The sequence below is a fragment of the Oncorhynchus mykiss genome, chromosome 22 (genome assembly GCF_013265735.2).
Source record: "Oncorhynchus mykiss isolate Arlee chromosome 22, USDA_OmykA_1.1, whole genome shotgun sequence".
In the NCBI taxonomy this organism is placed as follows: domain Eukaryota; kingdom Metazoa; phylum Chordata; class Actinopteri; order Salmoniformes; family Salmonidae; genus Oncorhynchus; species Oncorhynchus mykiss.
In genome coordinates this window covers 30624687-30642021 of record NC_048586.1, presented here as the reverse complement: position 1 = coordinate 30642021, position 17335 = coordinate 30624687, and the positions used below count along the sequence as shown (strand labels likewise).

At 42.3% G+C, this 17335-nt stretch overlaps 1 protein-coding gene across 6 annotated transcripts in view; it reads right to left on the bottom strand.

The window, feature by feature from the left end:
* The window catches only part of LOC110501734 (leucine-rich repeat and calponin homology domain-containing protein 1), a 103038-nt gene that overhangs the window by 52885 nt on the left and 32818 nt on the right, over positions 1-17335 (bottom strand). For all 6 annotated transcript variants that reach the window (XM_021579485.2, XM_021579487.2, XM_021579482.2 and 3 more), the window contains exon 2: positions 991-1135. In XM_021579485.2, coding sequence (XP_021435160.1) covers positions 991-1135 — 145 coding nt within the window. The remainder of the gene's footprint in view (positions 1-990; positions 1136-17335) is intronic.

Sequence of the window (17335 nt, the reverse complement as noted above, 5' to 3'; positions counted from 1 at the left end):
ACTCAGACACACACGCATGCACTACATCAGCTAACGCCAACTGAGGCTCAGTGATGAGAAGATAAACTAGACTTCCTCTCCCTTCAGGTGTAGCATTTAGATAACTAACTAAATTAATCACTTATTAAATGACTAATTAACTTAACCTGAGCAATATGACCGCAACACAACATGCATATATTCATGCATGTGCATGTGTCTGTCTGTCTGTCTGTCTGTCTGTCTGTCTTAGAGATATGACTAATGCACTTGCCTCAGTTACACAGTGGTGTGAGCATGAATGAAGAGATTAGAGACATGAAGTAGACTACTGAGCTTGTCTCAGGTTGATGATGCATACAGCCGGCAGTAAAAAAAACAGGTTAGCACTGATATGATGACTCTTCCTCTCTCCCTTTATGTCTCTCTCTCCCTCTCCCTACATATCTGTCTCTCTCTCTCTCCCTCTGCCCTTCTTTCTCTCTCGCTCACTCTCTATCTCTCTCTCTGTCGATAGCTAGATAAAGAAGGAGTGGACACTGGAGAAAGATAAAATGAAACAGTTAGAGTGACCTGGGTATGAGATCATAGCGTATTACACAAACACAGACAGACAGGATGTGTTGTTGCCTTATGGTCCTGCCATGAGGATGCAAGTGGTGACATCAGCCCGTTGAGAGGTGTCGTGATGCGGAAGGCTAACAAGCCTCGGCCCTGGGGAACAGTTGGCACCAAACACCTGGGTCTTAACAAGCCCCTGGCCAAACTGACACCTGCTAACTGTTAACCCTCTGCTGCCTATCAAATATCAACTGACATCTAATGTATTTAACCCATTACTGAACCAATAATGGCACCTCATAGGGATATCTGTGCAAACACAACTTTAAGGATCAACCACTGATATTCAGCAACTCTTGGAAAAAGATTGGAGGTGTTTCTAATAACATTGAAAACGAATGTGTTTCTCACTCAACACAGTCACCTGTTAACAGTAGGTCCAAGTCTTACCTGAGGTTTAAGGAGGTGAGTGACTGTAGGTTGATGATGGTGTCAGGAATAGTTTTGATACAGTTGTGATATAGGTTCAGCGATTCCAAGGCGACCAGGTGACACACCTCCGAGGGGACCTCTGCCAAACGATTCCTTGACAGGTCTGATGAGAGAGGGAGAGAGAGAAATAAATAGGAAGCAGAGACAGATATCACCTGCAGATGTATACTAGTGCCACTAGGTGTCTCTCTCCCAAGCTCAGTACCTCCATACAACCCAGTTTACCAACAGGGAGAGAATAGCCTTGGAGGGGGACTGAGCTAAACTGTACAAGGCTACAGGTTAGTACAAGACTTCCTGTATTCTTGGCTACGGTCTCACAACAGCGAATAACAGTGATATCAGTTAGCTACTATGTTCACTGTTCAGATTAGCTCCACTCCACTGCTGCCCATTGTTCCACGGTGATTTAGTGAATTCAACTGTGATGTCCTAAAACGCTCACGTCTATAAGGAAGCCTGTATGACGTCACAGACACCACAATGGAAGGAAGTTCAGTTAAAAACAGCAACACTCAGAATCCAAATGCTACTCATAGTTGATCTTCCGTTCAAGCAAAACAGCTTCAGTGTGACTCAAAGGCCTGCTAGCACTAGTAGCGCTGAATGGAAATAATGAGGACTGAGGCCTGAAAATAACATTACAATGTGTGTGAGATGTGCTTATATGTGTGTAGTATCTGTGTATCACAGGAGGCTGCTGAGGGGAGGATGGCTCATAATAATGGCTGGAACGGAGCGAATGGAAAGGCATCAAACACCTGGAAACGGAGTTTGATGTACTTGATACCATTCCACTGATTCTGATCCAGTCATTAACACAAGCCAGTTCTCCCCAATTAAGCTGCCACCAACCTCCTGTGGTGTGTATTTATAAAGACAAATCACCTACAGTGAATCTAGCATCACATTACGACCACCTCATACTACACTACACATCTAATGAGAGACAGCTCCTGTTACGCTACAACAACATTAACACCTTGGATGTTACCTGAGGGTGGCTTGGTATGGGCATGACAGACAGATTAAGGCTCAAACTGAGACACATATTGGGGTGTGGGGATGGGTGTGTGTGTGTGTGTGTGTGCTTTTGCAGGGCAGGCATTATGGGCGGTACAATGGTCATGTGATGCAACACTGATGATAACATGGCCTAGGGCAAATCCCCCCAGGGTCAATCCCAACCTCAGCTACCCCAGACTGAAGTGTTTCCAGAAAGCAGACTTTTACAGCGCGCTCTCTCTCTCTCTCTCTCTCTCTCTCTCTCTCTCTCTCTCTCTCTCTCTCTCTCTCTCTCTCTCTCTCTCTCTCTCTCTCTCTCTCTCTCTCTCTCTCTCTCTCTCTCTCTCTCTCTCTCTCTCTCTCTCTCTCTCTCTCTCTCTCTCTCTCTCTCTCTCTCTCTCTCTCTCTCTCTCTCTCTCTCTCTCTCTCTCTCTCTCTCTCTCTCTCTCTCTCTCTCTCTCTCTCTCTCTCTCTCTCTCTCTCTCTCTCATATTTCTGCTGAACCGCATCTCCCTGTGAAACAGAGAACTAACAACCCCTCCACCATCCCTCCTCATTTCCTACCTCCCACTCTCTCCTCCCTCTTTCTTGCTATCCATCGCTTTCACAAGCTCTGTCTCCCTCATTTTCCCTCTCTCCATCTCTCCCTGCAGAGTTAGCCATCAACCCTCACACACTCCGTCAGCACATAGTTTAAATACATAGGCACACATAGGGGCCTAGTTAGTTTTAGACCTACAGTATATACTTACTTACGCAGACAGACACACTCAAACACAAATGTGTTTTGAAAGTGTGTGTGTAATGTCTGAAACACACAGAAGCCAATCAGTCAATACACAGCATGCTGAAAACTTCCCCAGAACCAGTACAGGAAATGAAGTGAAGGGAACAATAATCCCCATGGGATGGATTCACCCTTAACACCATAGCTATACAATCAGATGGGCAGACACGTATACATGTAGCCTACAGAAACCCACGCAGACAGGTATCTGGTTAGGCTCGGAGTGGCCTATTACTACGTGACTCTATAAAAGGTATAATACAAGATGTGTGATGGAGAGGAAGCAGTGGGTGTGTGTAGGCAGTAAACAGTGTCATTATGAGTTATCAGAGACCAGACCTCTTTCACTAACATCTCCCTACAGAGAGCACTCAGAAACATTATTTTACATTATTTCCACTCCTCCTTTATGTGAGACATCTGTAATGTCTTTATTCTTTTGGAACTTCTGTGAGTGTAATGTTTACTGATCATTTTTGTTCATTTCACTTTTGTATAATATCACAAGAAATTTGTGAGTGGTTGAAAAACTAGTTTTAATGATTCCAATCTGTATATATATATTTTTCCAATCGATAACGATAATTATCACGATATTAATCAAATAATGTTTAAAAAGATGCATATCTGCTTCAGACTCAAGAATGCCTGAACAAACCAAAAGCTGTAATGTTTCTTATTTAATGTCAGAAGGAGAACTCACAGATAACATTTTAACTCCACTTTTGTTTAAGCTGTAAACCCTTACAAGTCATGAGCAATAAATAAATAGTGCAAGTCAATATGCATTAGAACTGTTAGCATAATGGCACATCACAGTTTATGTTGGGGTAGTTGAGCCTAATGGCACATCACAGTTTATGTTGGGGTAGTTGAGCCTAATGGCACATCACAGTTTATGTTGGGGTAGTTGAGCCTAATGGCACATCACAGTTTATGTTGGGGTAGTTGAGCCTAATGGCACATCACAGTTTATGTTGGGGTAGTTGAGCCTAATGGCACATCACAGTTTATGTTGGGGTAGTTGAGCCTAATGGCACATCACAGTTTATGTTGGGGTAGTTGAGCCTAATGGCACATCACAGTTTATGTTGGGGTAGTTGAGCCTAATGGCACATCACAGTTTATGTTGGGGTAGTTGAGCATAATGGCACATCACAGTTTATGTTGGGGTAGTTGAGCCTAATGGCACATCACAGTTTATGTTGGGGTAGTTGAGCATAATGGCACATCACAGTTTATGTTGGGGTAGTTGAGCCTAATGGCACATCACAGTTTATGTTGGGGTAGTTGAGCCTAATGGCACATCACAGTTTATGTTGGGGTAGTTGAGCATAATGGCACATCACAGTTTATGTTGGGGTAGTTGAGCCTAATGGCACATCACAGTTTATGTTGGGGTAGTTGAGCCTAATGGCACATCACAGTTTATGTTGGGGTAGTTGAGCCTAATGGCACATCACAGTTTATGTTGGGGTAGTTGAGCATAATGGCACATCACAGTTTATGTTGGGGTAGTTGAGCCTAATGGCACATCACAGTTTATGTTGGGGTAGTTGAGCCTAATGGCACATCACAGTTTATGTTGGGGTAGTTGAGCCTAATGGCACATCACAGTTTATGTTGGGGTAGTTGAGCCTAATGGCACATCACAGTTTATGTTGGGGTAGTTGAGCCTAATGGCACATCACAGTTTATGTTGGGGTAGTTGAGCATAATGGCACATCACAGTTTATGTTGGGGTAGTTGAGCCTAATGGCACATCACAGTTTATGTTGGGGTAGTTGAGCATAATGGCACATCACAGTTTATGTTGGGGTAGTTGAGCATAATGGCACATCACAGTTTATGTTGGGGTAGTTGAGCCTAATGGCACATCACAGTTTATGTTGGGGTAGTTGAGCCTAATGGCACATCACAGTTTATGTTGGGGTAGTTGAGCCTAATGGCACATCACAGTTTATGTTGGGGTAGTTGAGCCTAATGGCACATCACAGTTTATGTTGGGGTAGTTGAGCCTAATGGCACATCACAGTTTATGTTGGGGTAGTTGAGCCTAATGGCACATCACAGTTTATGTTGGGGTAGTTGAGCCTAATGGCACATCACAGTTTATGTTGGGGTAGTTGAGCCTAATGGCACATCACAGTTTATGTTGGGGTAGTTGAGCCTAATGGCACATCACAGTTTATGTTGGGGTAGTTGAGCCTAATGGCACATCACAGTTTATGTTGGGGTAGTTGAGCCTAATGGCACATCACAGTTTATGTTGGGGTAGTTGAGCCTAATGGCACATCACAGTTTATGTTGGGGTAGTTGAGCCTAATGGCACATCACAGTTTATGTTGGGGTAGTTGAGCCTAATGGCACATCACAGTTTATGTTGGGGTAGTTGAGCCTAATGGCACATCACAGTTTATGTTGGGGTAGTTGAGCCTAATGGCACATCACAGTTTATGTTGGGGTAGTTGAGCCTAATGGCACATCACAGTTTATGTTGGGGTAGTTGAGCATAATGGCACATCACAGTTTATGTTGGGGTAGTTGAGCCTAATGGCACATCACAGTTTATGTTGGGGTAGTTGAGCCTAATGGCACATCACAGTTTATGTTGGGGTAGTTGAGCCTAATGGCACATCACAGTTTATGTTGGGGTAGTTGAGCCTAATGGCACATCACAGTTTATGTTGGGGTAGTTGAGCCTAATGGCACATCACAGTTTATGTTGGGGTAGTTGAGCATAATGGCACATCACAGTTTATGTTGGGGTAGTTGAGCCTAATGGCACATCACAGTTTATGTTGGGGTAGTTGAGCCTAATGGCACATCACAGTTTATGTTGGGGTAGTTGAGCCTAATGGCACATCACAGTTTATGTTGGGGTAGTTGAGCCTAATGGCACATCACAGTTTATGTTGGGGTAGTTGAGCCTAATGGCACATCACAGTTTATGTTGGGGTAGTTGAGCCTAATGGCACATCACAGTTTATGTTGGGGTAGTTGAGCCTAATGGCACATCACAGTTTATGTTGGGGTAGTTGAGCCTAATGGCACATCACAGTTTATGTTGGGGTAGTTGAGCCTAATGGCACATCACAGTTTATGTTGGGGTAGTTGAGCCTAATGGCACATCACAGTTTATGTTGGGGTAGTTGAGCCTAATGGCACATCACAGTTTATGTTGGGGTAGTTGAGCCTAATGGCACATCACAGTTTATGTTGGGGTAGTTGAGCCTAATGGCACATCACAGTTTATGTTGGGGTAGTTGAGCCTAATGGCACATCACAGTTTATGTTGGGGTAGTTGAGCCTAATGGCACATCACAGTTTATGTTGGGGTAGTTGAGCCTAATGGCACATCACAGTTTATGTTGGGGTAGTTGAGCCTAATGGCACATCACAGTTTATGTTGGGGTAGTTGAGCCTAATGGCACATCACAGTTTATGTTGGGGTAGTTGAGCCTAATGGCACATCACAGTTTATGTTGGGGTAGTTGAGCCTAATGGCACATCACAGTTTATGTTGGGGTAGTTGAGCCTAATGGCACATCACAGTTTATGTTGGGGTAGTTGAGCCTAATGGCACATCACAGTTTATGTTGGGGTAGTTGAGCCTAATGGCACATCACAGTTTATGTTGGGGTAGTTGAGCCTAATGGCACATCACAGTTTATGTTGGGGTAGTTGAGCCTAATGGCACATCACAGTTTATGTTGGGGTAGTTGAGCCTAATGGCACATCACAGTTTATGTTGGGGTAGTTGAGCCTAATGGCACATCACAGTTTATGTTGGGGTAGTTGAGCCTAATGGCACATCACAGTTTATGTTGGGGTAGTTGAGCCTAATGGCACATCACAGTTTATGTTGGGGTAGTTGAGCCTAATGGCACATCACAGTTTATGTTGGGGTAGTTGAGCCTAATGGCACATCACAGTTTATGTTGGGGTAGTTGAGCCTAATGGCACATCACAGTTTATGTTGGGGTAGTTGAGCCTAATGGCACATCACAGTTTATGTTGGGGTAGTTGAGCCTAATGGCACATCACAGTTTATGTTGGGGTAGTTGAGCCTAATGGCACATCACAGTTTATGTTGGGGTAGTTGAGCCTAATGGCACATCACAGTTTATGTTGGGGTAGTTGAGCCTAATGGCACATCACAGTTTATGTTGGGGTAGTTGAGCCTAATGGCACATCACAGTTTATGTTGGGGTAGTTGAGCCTAATGGCACATCACAGTTTATGTTGGGGTAGTTGAGCCTAATGGCACATCACAGTTTATGTTGGGGTAGTTGAGCCTAATGGCACATCACAGTTTATGTTGGGGTAGTTGAGCCTAATGGCACATCACAGTTTATGTTGGGGTAGTTGAGCCTAATGGCACATCACAGTTTATGTTGGGGTAGTTGAGCCTAATGGCACATCACAGTTTATGTTGGGGTAGTTGAGCCTAATGGCACATCACAGTTTATGTTGGGGTAGTTGAGCCTAATGGCACATCACAGTTTATGTTGGGGTAGTTGAGCCTAATGGCACATCACAGTTTATGTTGGGGTAGTTGAGCCTAATGGCACATCACAGTTTATGTTGGGGTAGTTGAGCCTAATGGCACATCACAGTTTATGTTGGGGTAGTTGAGCCTAATGGCACATCACAGTTTATGTTGGGGTAGTTGAGCCTAATGGCACATCACAGTTTATGTTGGGGTAGTTGAGCCTAATGGCACATCACAGTTTATGTTGGGGTAGTTGAGCCTAATGGCACATCACAGTTTATGTTGGGGTAGTTGAGCCTAATGGCACATCACCGTTGAAGTTGGGGTAGTTGTTGTCTTACAAGTTACAAGCAAGAAAGACAAGTCTGTCTACGGTCTCAGGCTTAAAAACTGCCCTATGGCAGGTCACTATGTTGGGAGGGGGGGGGGGGGGGGGGGGGGGGGGGACAGGTAGCGCTTTGCCATGTGACTGACTTTGGGAAAGTTCTTTGGGTGGATCTTCCACCAATCCAGTGGATTGGTTTCACTGTCAGCATCAGGAGACTGAAGGGCTTTTTGAAAAAACTGCCCAGTGACTTTCTCTTTTTAACTGTCAGTTGTGGTGAAGCAGCAGCAACGTCTCCTTGTACTGGGCTTGGGTTTTCATGTCCCTCATTGACCATTTCTGAGGTCATCTGTGGCTAGATCATCATATTTCTCATTCAGATAGTCCATGACTATCGTTTTGATGGTTTGGGTGAGCTCTGTTTCACCATCATCAGGTTTCATGACCTCTGTATTGAACAGGTGTAGTACTGGCTTTAGGTAAGACACACTGACATAAGACTCAACCGACAGAGCATCTGTGAATTCTAGGAGTGGGGTCAATGCCTGGTTGATGGACTCAAGAACATCTATATCTGTAGAAGTGGGAGCTAAGTGCCAGGTCTTCGTGTCACTGGACAAGACCTGTGAAATGGCTTTCTCCTACTCCAGTACTCTTTGCACCATCTTTTGACGTGAGCCCCACCTGGTAGGCGACTCTGTCACCAACTTGTTCTGGGGTAGGTTGTGTTCTTTTTGAGCAACTGCCAGGTCTCTCTTCTTTTTCCACCAATAGGAAAAGGCACCTACCACTTTCTTACATACTCCAAATGCTTGATCCACCCATTTGTCTCTAGCCACTCTCTCTAAGAGAAATCAAGAGATATTAATAAAACATTTAAATCACAATAATGCCTTTAGTTATGTACAAATGTAATATCTAACTTAATCAGTTGATGGGGGAAAAAAAATCACATTTAGTTCACTCTAACCAATCACTTCAATATACACAATTGACAAGGTTACTTACCAATGGCCAAGTGCAGACAATGTCCAAAACATTCTAGTCGGGTCCATTTGTTGATTTGAGCGGCCTTCACCACGTTCACACCACTATCCTTTGTTATGCAGACCTGTCTGCCTTGACTGAGTCCCCAGGAGGCGAGAGCGTCAATGAGCCCCTATGCTATAGCTTCAGTTTAACCCTTTTTATCAATCATTTCTTTGTTGGAAGCTGCTCCTTCTCCATGGCTATCACTTCCACTGTTTTCGCCTACATCACTCATTTTTCGTGGTTAATAGTGGCGACTCCATCACTCGAGGTGCTAAGTGGTTTTTAGTGGGCGTGTACCTCTCCACGTGCATATTGTCACTTCTCCGCACGTTCCTGCTGGGTCACAGAGGTGAAATGGACTGCTGTACCTAATTACTCTATATCGACATTGTTGAAATTTAATCTAAAAGGTTTTTATATCGTTATTGAGGGAAGTAATTACCTCGATAGTCATTGATATAGATCTTTTTGCCCAGCCCTACCCAACCCCCACTATTACACCCGCCCAAACCCCATCCTGCGACCTAAGAGGTATATATATCAGATGCTCAACATGCTCTACTCACACCTACTGTGATGGTCCGGGCCTAAACCACGCAAAAACAACACTAGACACTATGGAACAGAAAGCTTTTACTATCTCATCCTGGAATATACAAGGTCTGAGGTCATCTGTCTTTGGCCTAAAGAGCAGGAACCCTGACTTCATCAAAGAAATTGGAAATACAGACATTGTCATCCTACAAGAAAAATGGTATAAAGGAGACAGGCCCACTGGTTTCCCTCTAGGTTACAGAGAGCTGCTAGTCCCATCCACCACCCTACCAGGTGTGAAACAGGGAAGAGACTCAGTGCGTATGCTAATTTGCTATAGAGCAGACCTAACACACACTATTAAATTAGTCAAAAGAGGAACATTTTACAGAAATTAATAAGGAAATGATCGGCCTCAACAGAGAAAAATGTCCTCATGTGCTAAATATATCCAATAGAATATAAATGATGACAGCTTCTAAATCCTAGAGGGGGAGATCAACAATTTTCAGGCTCAGGGACATGTACTAGTCTGTGGTGACCTAAATGCCAGAACTGGACAAGAACCCAACACCCTCAGCGGGACAAACACCTACCTGGAGGTGACAGCATTCCTTCCCCCATATACCCCCCAGATGCAACTACGACCACATAACCAACAAAAACATGTCACAACTCCTGCAGCTCTGTCAGACTCTGGGTATGTACATAGTCAATGGTAGGCTTTGAGGGGGCTCCTATGGTAGGTACACCTACAGCTCTGTCAGACTCTGGGTATGTACATAGTCAATGGTAGGCTTTGAGGGGGCTCCTATGGAAGGTACAACTATAGCTCATCTCTTGTCAGTAGCACTGTAGACTACTTTATCACTGACCTCAACCCAGAGTCTCTTAGAGCGTTCACAGTCAGTCCACTGACACTCCTATCAGATCACAGCAAAATCACACTCTAATTGAACAGAGCTATGCTCAAATCACAAGACATAAAAGCCAAAGGAACTGAATAATATTAAGAAATGCTATAGATGGAAGGAAAATAGTGTGTAAAACTACCAAAAAAACATTAGGCAACAACAAATTCAATCCCTTCTAGACAATTCCCTGGACAAAGGTTTCACTATAATAGTGAAGATGTAAACTTGGCAGTAGAAAGCTTTCAAGCAGACAACCTAAGAAAATGAACAACAATGACAAATGGTTTGATGTATAATGCAAAAACCTAAGAAAGAAATTGAGAAACCTATCCAACCAAAAACATAGAGACCTAGAAAACCTGAGCCTACGCCTTCACTATGGTGAATCACTAAAAACAATACAGAAATACATTACGGAAAAATAAGGAGCAGCACGTCAGAAATCAGCTCAATGTAACTGAAGAATCCATAGAATTGAACCACTTCTGGGAAAATTGGAAAACTCTAAACAAACAACAACACAAAGCGCTATCTATCCAAAACGGAGATGTATGGATAAACCACTTCTCCAATCATTTTGGCTCTATAACAAAGAACAAACAGCAAAAACATATACATGATCAAATGCAAATCTTAGAATCAACTATTAAAGACTACCAGAACCCACTGGATTCTCTAATTTCATTGAATGATCTACAAAATAAATTACAAACCCTCTACCCAAAAATGCCTGATGGTATCCTGAATGAATTTATAAAATATACAGACCACAAATTCCAATTGGCTATACTCTTTAACTTTTTATGGCTGCAGGGGCAGTATTGAGTAGCTTGGATGAAAAGTGCCCATATAAAACGGCCTGATCCTCAGTCATAGTTGCTAATATTTGCATATTATTATTAGTATTGGATAGAAAACACTCTGACGTTTATAAAACTGTTTGAATGATGTCTGTGAGTATAACAGAACTCACATTGGCAGGCAAAATCCTGAGTTGAAATCAAAACAGGAAGTCAGAAATCTGAGCTTGTATGTATTCACCAGAGTCCCCAATGAAATCCCCTTGAGATATGATGTTGCACTGCCTAGGGGTTCCACTAGATGTCAACCATCAATAGAAATTATAATGAGGCTTCTATGTGGTTGTGGGAGTGAATGAGAGCAGAATATATCAGATGTCCATCAAGCAGCCATTTTGTGATCGCACTTTTTCCTCATGGTAGTCACTTGCGTTCCATTGCTCATGGAGACAAGAAGGAATACTCCGGTTGGAACTTTATTGAAGCTATATGTTAACATCATCCTCAGCTCTGACATCTTCCACAATATTTGGAACAAAGGACTGATCGCCCCAATCCACAAAAGTGGAGACAAATTTGACCCCAATAACTACCAGGGGACAATCCTCGGCATTCTCATTAACAGCAGACTCGTACATTTCTTCAGCAAAAACAATGTACTGAGCAAGTGTCAAATTGGCTTTTTACCAAACTACTGTACAACAGCCCACGTATTCACCCTGCACACCCTAATCAACAAACAAACCAAAACAAAGGCAGTCTTCTCATGCTTTGTTGATTTCAAAAAAGCTTTCAACTCAATCTGGCATGAGGGTCTGCTATCCTCCACCAAATCTCACAGTGGGTGCGAGACCTGGAGAGGGCTACAAGCCACAGTGTCTCGCACCCACTATGAAATTTGGTGGAGTATCGGTGATGATCTGGGGGTGCTTCCGCAAGGCGGCTTTAATCGGGCAGATTTGTCTTTGTGAATGACGCATGAATCAAGCCACGTGTACAAGGTAGTCCTGGAAGAAAACTTGCTTCCTTCTGCTCTGACAATGTTCCCCAAATCGGAGGATTGTTTTCTTCAGCAGGACGATGCTCCATGCCACACAGCCAGGTCAATCAAGGTGTGGATGGAGGACCACTAGATCAAGACCCTGTCATGGCCAGCCCAATCTCCAGACCTGAACCCCATTGAAAACCTATGGAATGTGATCAAGAGGATGACGGATGGTCACAAGCCATCAAACAAAGCCTGAGCTTCTTGAATATTTGCGACATGAGTGGCATAAAGTCACCCAACATCAATGTGAAAGATTGGTGGAGACAAGACGCATGAAAGCTGTGCTTAAAAATCAGGGTTATTCCACCCAATATTGATTTGTGAACTCTTCCTAAGTTAAAACATTAGTATTGTGTTTAAAAATGAATATTAACTTATTTTCTTTGCATTATTTGAGGTCTGACAACACTGCATCTTTTTTTGTTATTTTGACCAGTTGTGATTTTCTGCAAATAAATGCTCTAAATGACAATATTTTTAATTGGAATTTGGGAGAAATGTTGTCAGTCAGTAGTTTATAGAATAAAACAAAAATTTTAATTTTACCCAAACACATACCTATAAATAGTCAAACCAGAGAAACTGATCATTTTTCAGTGGTCAATTATTTCCAGAGCTGTAGATCAATGAATTGGCGAGGGCACAAGAACAGTCTGCAGAACCTGGCCTCACCCTATTAGAATCTGAAGTCAAATGTCTACTGTTTGCCAATGATCTGGTGCCTCTGTCCCACACAAAATAATGCATGCAGAGAAGAATTAGGCCGATACCCACTATCAAATCCAGAAAAGAGAAGTTAAATTCTACAACCACCTAAAGGGAAGTGATTCCCAAACCTTCCATAACAAAGCCATTACCGACCTGGAGAAGAGCCCCCTAAGCAAGCTGGTCCTGGGGCTCTGTTCACAAACACAAACAGACCCCACAGAGCCCCAGGACCGCAACACAATCAGACCCAACCAGATAGTGAGAAAACAAAAAGACAATGCCTTGACACATTGGAAAGCATTTACAAAAAACAGAGCAAACTAGAACGCTATTTGGCCCTAAACAGAGAGTACCCAGTGCCAGAATACCTGACCACCATGACTGACCCCAAAATTAAAAAAATCTTTGACTATGTACAAACTCAGTGAGCATAGCCTTGCTATTGAGAAAGGCTGCCGATGGGAACCTGGCTCTCAAGAGAAGACCGGCTATGTGCACACTGCCCACAAAATGGAAACTTAGCTGCACTTTCTAATCTCCTGCCAAATGTATGACCATAGAGAAACATATTTCCCTCCGATTACACAGACCTACAAATCGAAAACAAATCCAATTTTGATGAACTCCCATATCTACTGGGTGAAATACCACAATGTGCAATCACAGCAGCAAGATGTGTGACCTGTTGCCACAAGAAAAGGGAAACTAGTGAAGACCAACATAATTTTAAATACAACCTATATTTATGTTTATTTATTTTCCCTATTCCCTATTTGAACTATTCCCTATTTGAACTATTTGCACATCATTATAACACTGTATATATTAATATTTTGGAACTTTTGTGGGTGTAATGTTAACTGTTCATTATTTCACTTTAGTTTATCTATTTCACTTGCTTTGGCAATGGAAACATTTGTTTCCTATGCCAATAAAGCCCCTTAAATATAATTTGAATTGAATGAGAGAGAGAAGAGAGTCTGTACTTGTGTGTGTGATCCAGCACACTCATAGGCATGGAATCAAATCAATTTGTATTTGTCACATACACATGGTTAGCAGATGTTAATGCGAGTTTAGCGAAATGCTTGTGCTTCTAGTTCCGACCATGCAGTAATATCTAACAAGTAATCTGACCTAACAACTCCACAACAACTACCTTATACACACGCAAGTGTAAAGGAATGAATAAGAATATGTACATAAAAATATATGAATGAGTGATGGCCGAACAGCATAGGCAAAATGCAGTAGATGGTATAGAGTACAGTGTATACATATGAGATGAGTAATGTTGGTATGTAAATATTATATAAAGTGGCATTGTTTTAAAGTGGCTAGTGATACACATCTGTGTGGGAGAGGAGAGAACGGTAAGAGGGGGAGAGAGAAAAAGACGACAGCGGGCTGACTGCTGTATGCTACAGTATCTGTGTCTAAATAACCACAGTCTCCATCAGCACAGGGAGAGAAAGAGACAGCACACCCACAGCTGATTGTTGGATGGGGAAATAGAAGGAGAGGAGAAGCACAAATGAGACGGACAGGTGGAGGTGAAGGGGTGAATCACTGTGCCTCAAGGTGGTCTCCTAGTCTGACACCCGTAACCTAAATACACCCTCCTCCCCCACACACACAACATAACATTTCCGTTAGCTGGTGATAGCCAGCACTTGGCCGATCAAAAAAAATAGAAAAGCTGATGAATAAAATTGCCGCTTGCGAATTGTCTGGGAGCAGAAGAAACTCCCATTGTGAAATAATGCTGATGGAATTGATGGAAATACCAGTCGATGTAAAAACGTTTGACTGGTCATGCTTATTGGTCTATAGGTTAATTTGCATAATTTAGTGGAATTAAATTGGCACGTTTGTACAGTATAAGGCCTATCTTATTTATCATCACATGCTGCTGCTACTGCATCTCAAACAGGAAGGCAGGCTTCATCAGTGCATCACATTTCACCATATCCGTGGAAGCAATTATTTTATATAAACTTTCTTTCATTGTCCAGTAGCCAATGGCATAATCCTATCATATTAGCAACCCATGCTAGTTGTTGCATATTAGATCTCCCCTCTCTCTACATTTCTAACGGATATTTTCATCTCTGTAACATGAAACCGCTCACATGTTCGGTAAGCTTTTAACAATTTTTTTCCCACTAATTGCATTACGTAACGAACATTCGCGCATAGCCTACTGCCTTGTGTGCATTGCTTCCCTTATAATGTGAAGAAATAAGAGTTTAGCAACATTTTAAGCTAAGCTTTCTAATCTCTTGCATCAGACTCATTGCTCTTTACAGTTTTTTTTATGTAGCCTAGGCCTACTGGTTGTACAGATTTGGGATCTATTGTCCCACAACTGTCCCAGAGTCTGTTTGGAACAGGCTATTTCTTTCTAGACAAGCTGACCAGTAGAATAGGTTGACTTTTCTACTATGGGGGATAGTGGATTGGTATAGGCTAGTGATGTTGCTGTTCGTTACTGGTCTTATTGGCTGAGGAAAAGTAAATGTGGACAGTTATTCTAACATCTTCAAAGTGCACTTCAGAATTCAGTAAGAAGGACCGCACATTGTTGCATCCTCGACTTGCATGTTCTGTTAATATGAACTACCATAATCTAAATGTGATTTCTGCCATTTTGAGCAACGTTGGTGGACGCCCTAATCAGGTTTTGCACCCAATGCACATGGGTCCGGTAAACTTCTCAAATGTCCGGTAAATTAAAATGCTGCCAGTCAAATGTCTGGCGCCACATTTTCCTAAACGAAACCCTGACACACACACACACACACACACACACACACACACAAAGCCTCGAGCAGTCTCTCGACCTGACACACTTCATGATTAGTGTGTGTGTGTGGTGTGAGTATGTAGGAGTACCATATGCTAACCCAAAAGCGAAAAAATAAAAAAACAATCCTCTTCACACACACACACGCTCAAGGCCCATGCTCAAGGCCCAAGGGTGAGATGTTTCAGTATCCTACCCCACTGCCCTTAACATGACCCCATAGTGCTGGGAAACACACGCAAGAACACACACACACAGGGGACTCTCCTATTTTAGCTGATTTTAACAGGCTGTGTTCAGATCAGAACAATGAAGACAATGTGCAGTTGACATAGTGTGTACAGTCTCTGAGAGCCCTGAAATAACAAGTGAGAAGAAAATTGGACCAGAATTCCAAAAGAAACTACCATAGGGTCATGTTTCAGCTTTGTTTTTGTCTTTCTGAAAATAACAGGTGCCAACCTTCCACAGGTGCAAAATGCTTAGTCAAAACTCTCACTCCTGCTTCCTTTACTGCCTGTAGTACACCGAGGAGGGGATTTTACACGGTCAGCTGTGTCGTACATACCGCTTACCTTTCTGAACATGAATACAGTACTAACCTAGATAATGTTCACCTGAATCCTGTGCAACTCTTAAACAGTTGAGCAGCTTAGCACCAACAACAACGACAGAATGATTGTGGGTTACGCAGAAATGCTTGTATGCTCAAACGGTGAAGAAAAAAACTACCTCTGACACACACTCATGTGCACATGCACGGATTCACTCTTTACCGCTTGCTCTGTATTAGAGTAGTATTTGGATTTCAAAATAATATAAACGTGAATAATGAAACACCATTTATAATTCTCTTTTTTTCATTACATTGTTGAACATAATATACTCAACAGGTTAATCAAGGTTTGAAAGTGGGATCTTGGCTAGTTTTAAAGTTAGGGCCCATTTTATACAGAGAAATTGGCATAGCAGGCAATGTAACCAATCAGAGCCCTCCTCTTAATTGTATCATTGCACATCCTGCAAATCACCAGCAGAGTGTGAACATTTTGAATCTATTTTCACATTCACACTGTTGGTAGTGTGTACAAACTGAATCATAACTCTGCTACTTTTAGAGATCCCACTCTGGACCTTTGATATGCCTGTTGACTATATTATTTTCAACAATATAGAGAAACATTAGCACATTTTATTTTTCAAAATTCCTATTTAAAACATAAAAAATACTACTCCATAACAGATCAATGCTTCATATTTATGACATATGATAAAGCTTCATATGACAACACTTCTAAAGATGAAACCTTATGGAGTCTTAAAGGAGGCCTAGGTAAGGCCAAAATATAAAAATAAAAGGCCAACTTTAATACATTATTCTCATTTATGCTTTTAGATACTTTTGTATTTATAATGTATATTTGACATTTGTATGTGGACACCCTTCAAATGAGTGGATTCGGCTATTTCAGCCAAACCCATTGCTGACAGTTGTATTAAATCAAGCACACAGCCATGCAATCTCTATGGACAGACATTGGCAGTAGAATGGCAGCATTTTATTTTTAAACTCTGGATTGTTGGGAAGGGCTCGTAAGGAGCATTTCACGGTAAAGTCAACACCAGTTTTATTCGGTGACGGTGACAAAACATTTGATTCTATGAGCTCTTGATGTCAATTTTTATTTGTTATCCCTCTTTCCCTCTTCCTTTAATCCAAACACCACCAGCTGAATTGTTCAACTGACAGCCAACAGATACAGACCCCTGCGTTGCTGAATAGAGTCTGGCTCTTTATTGTTGGGTAGATACAGTTTCGCGAGCGCACGCACGCATTCACACACAATGG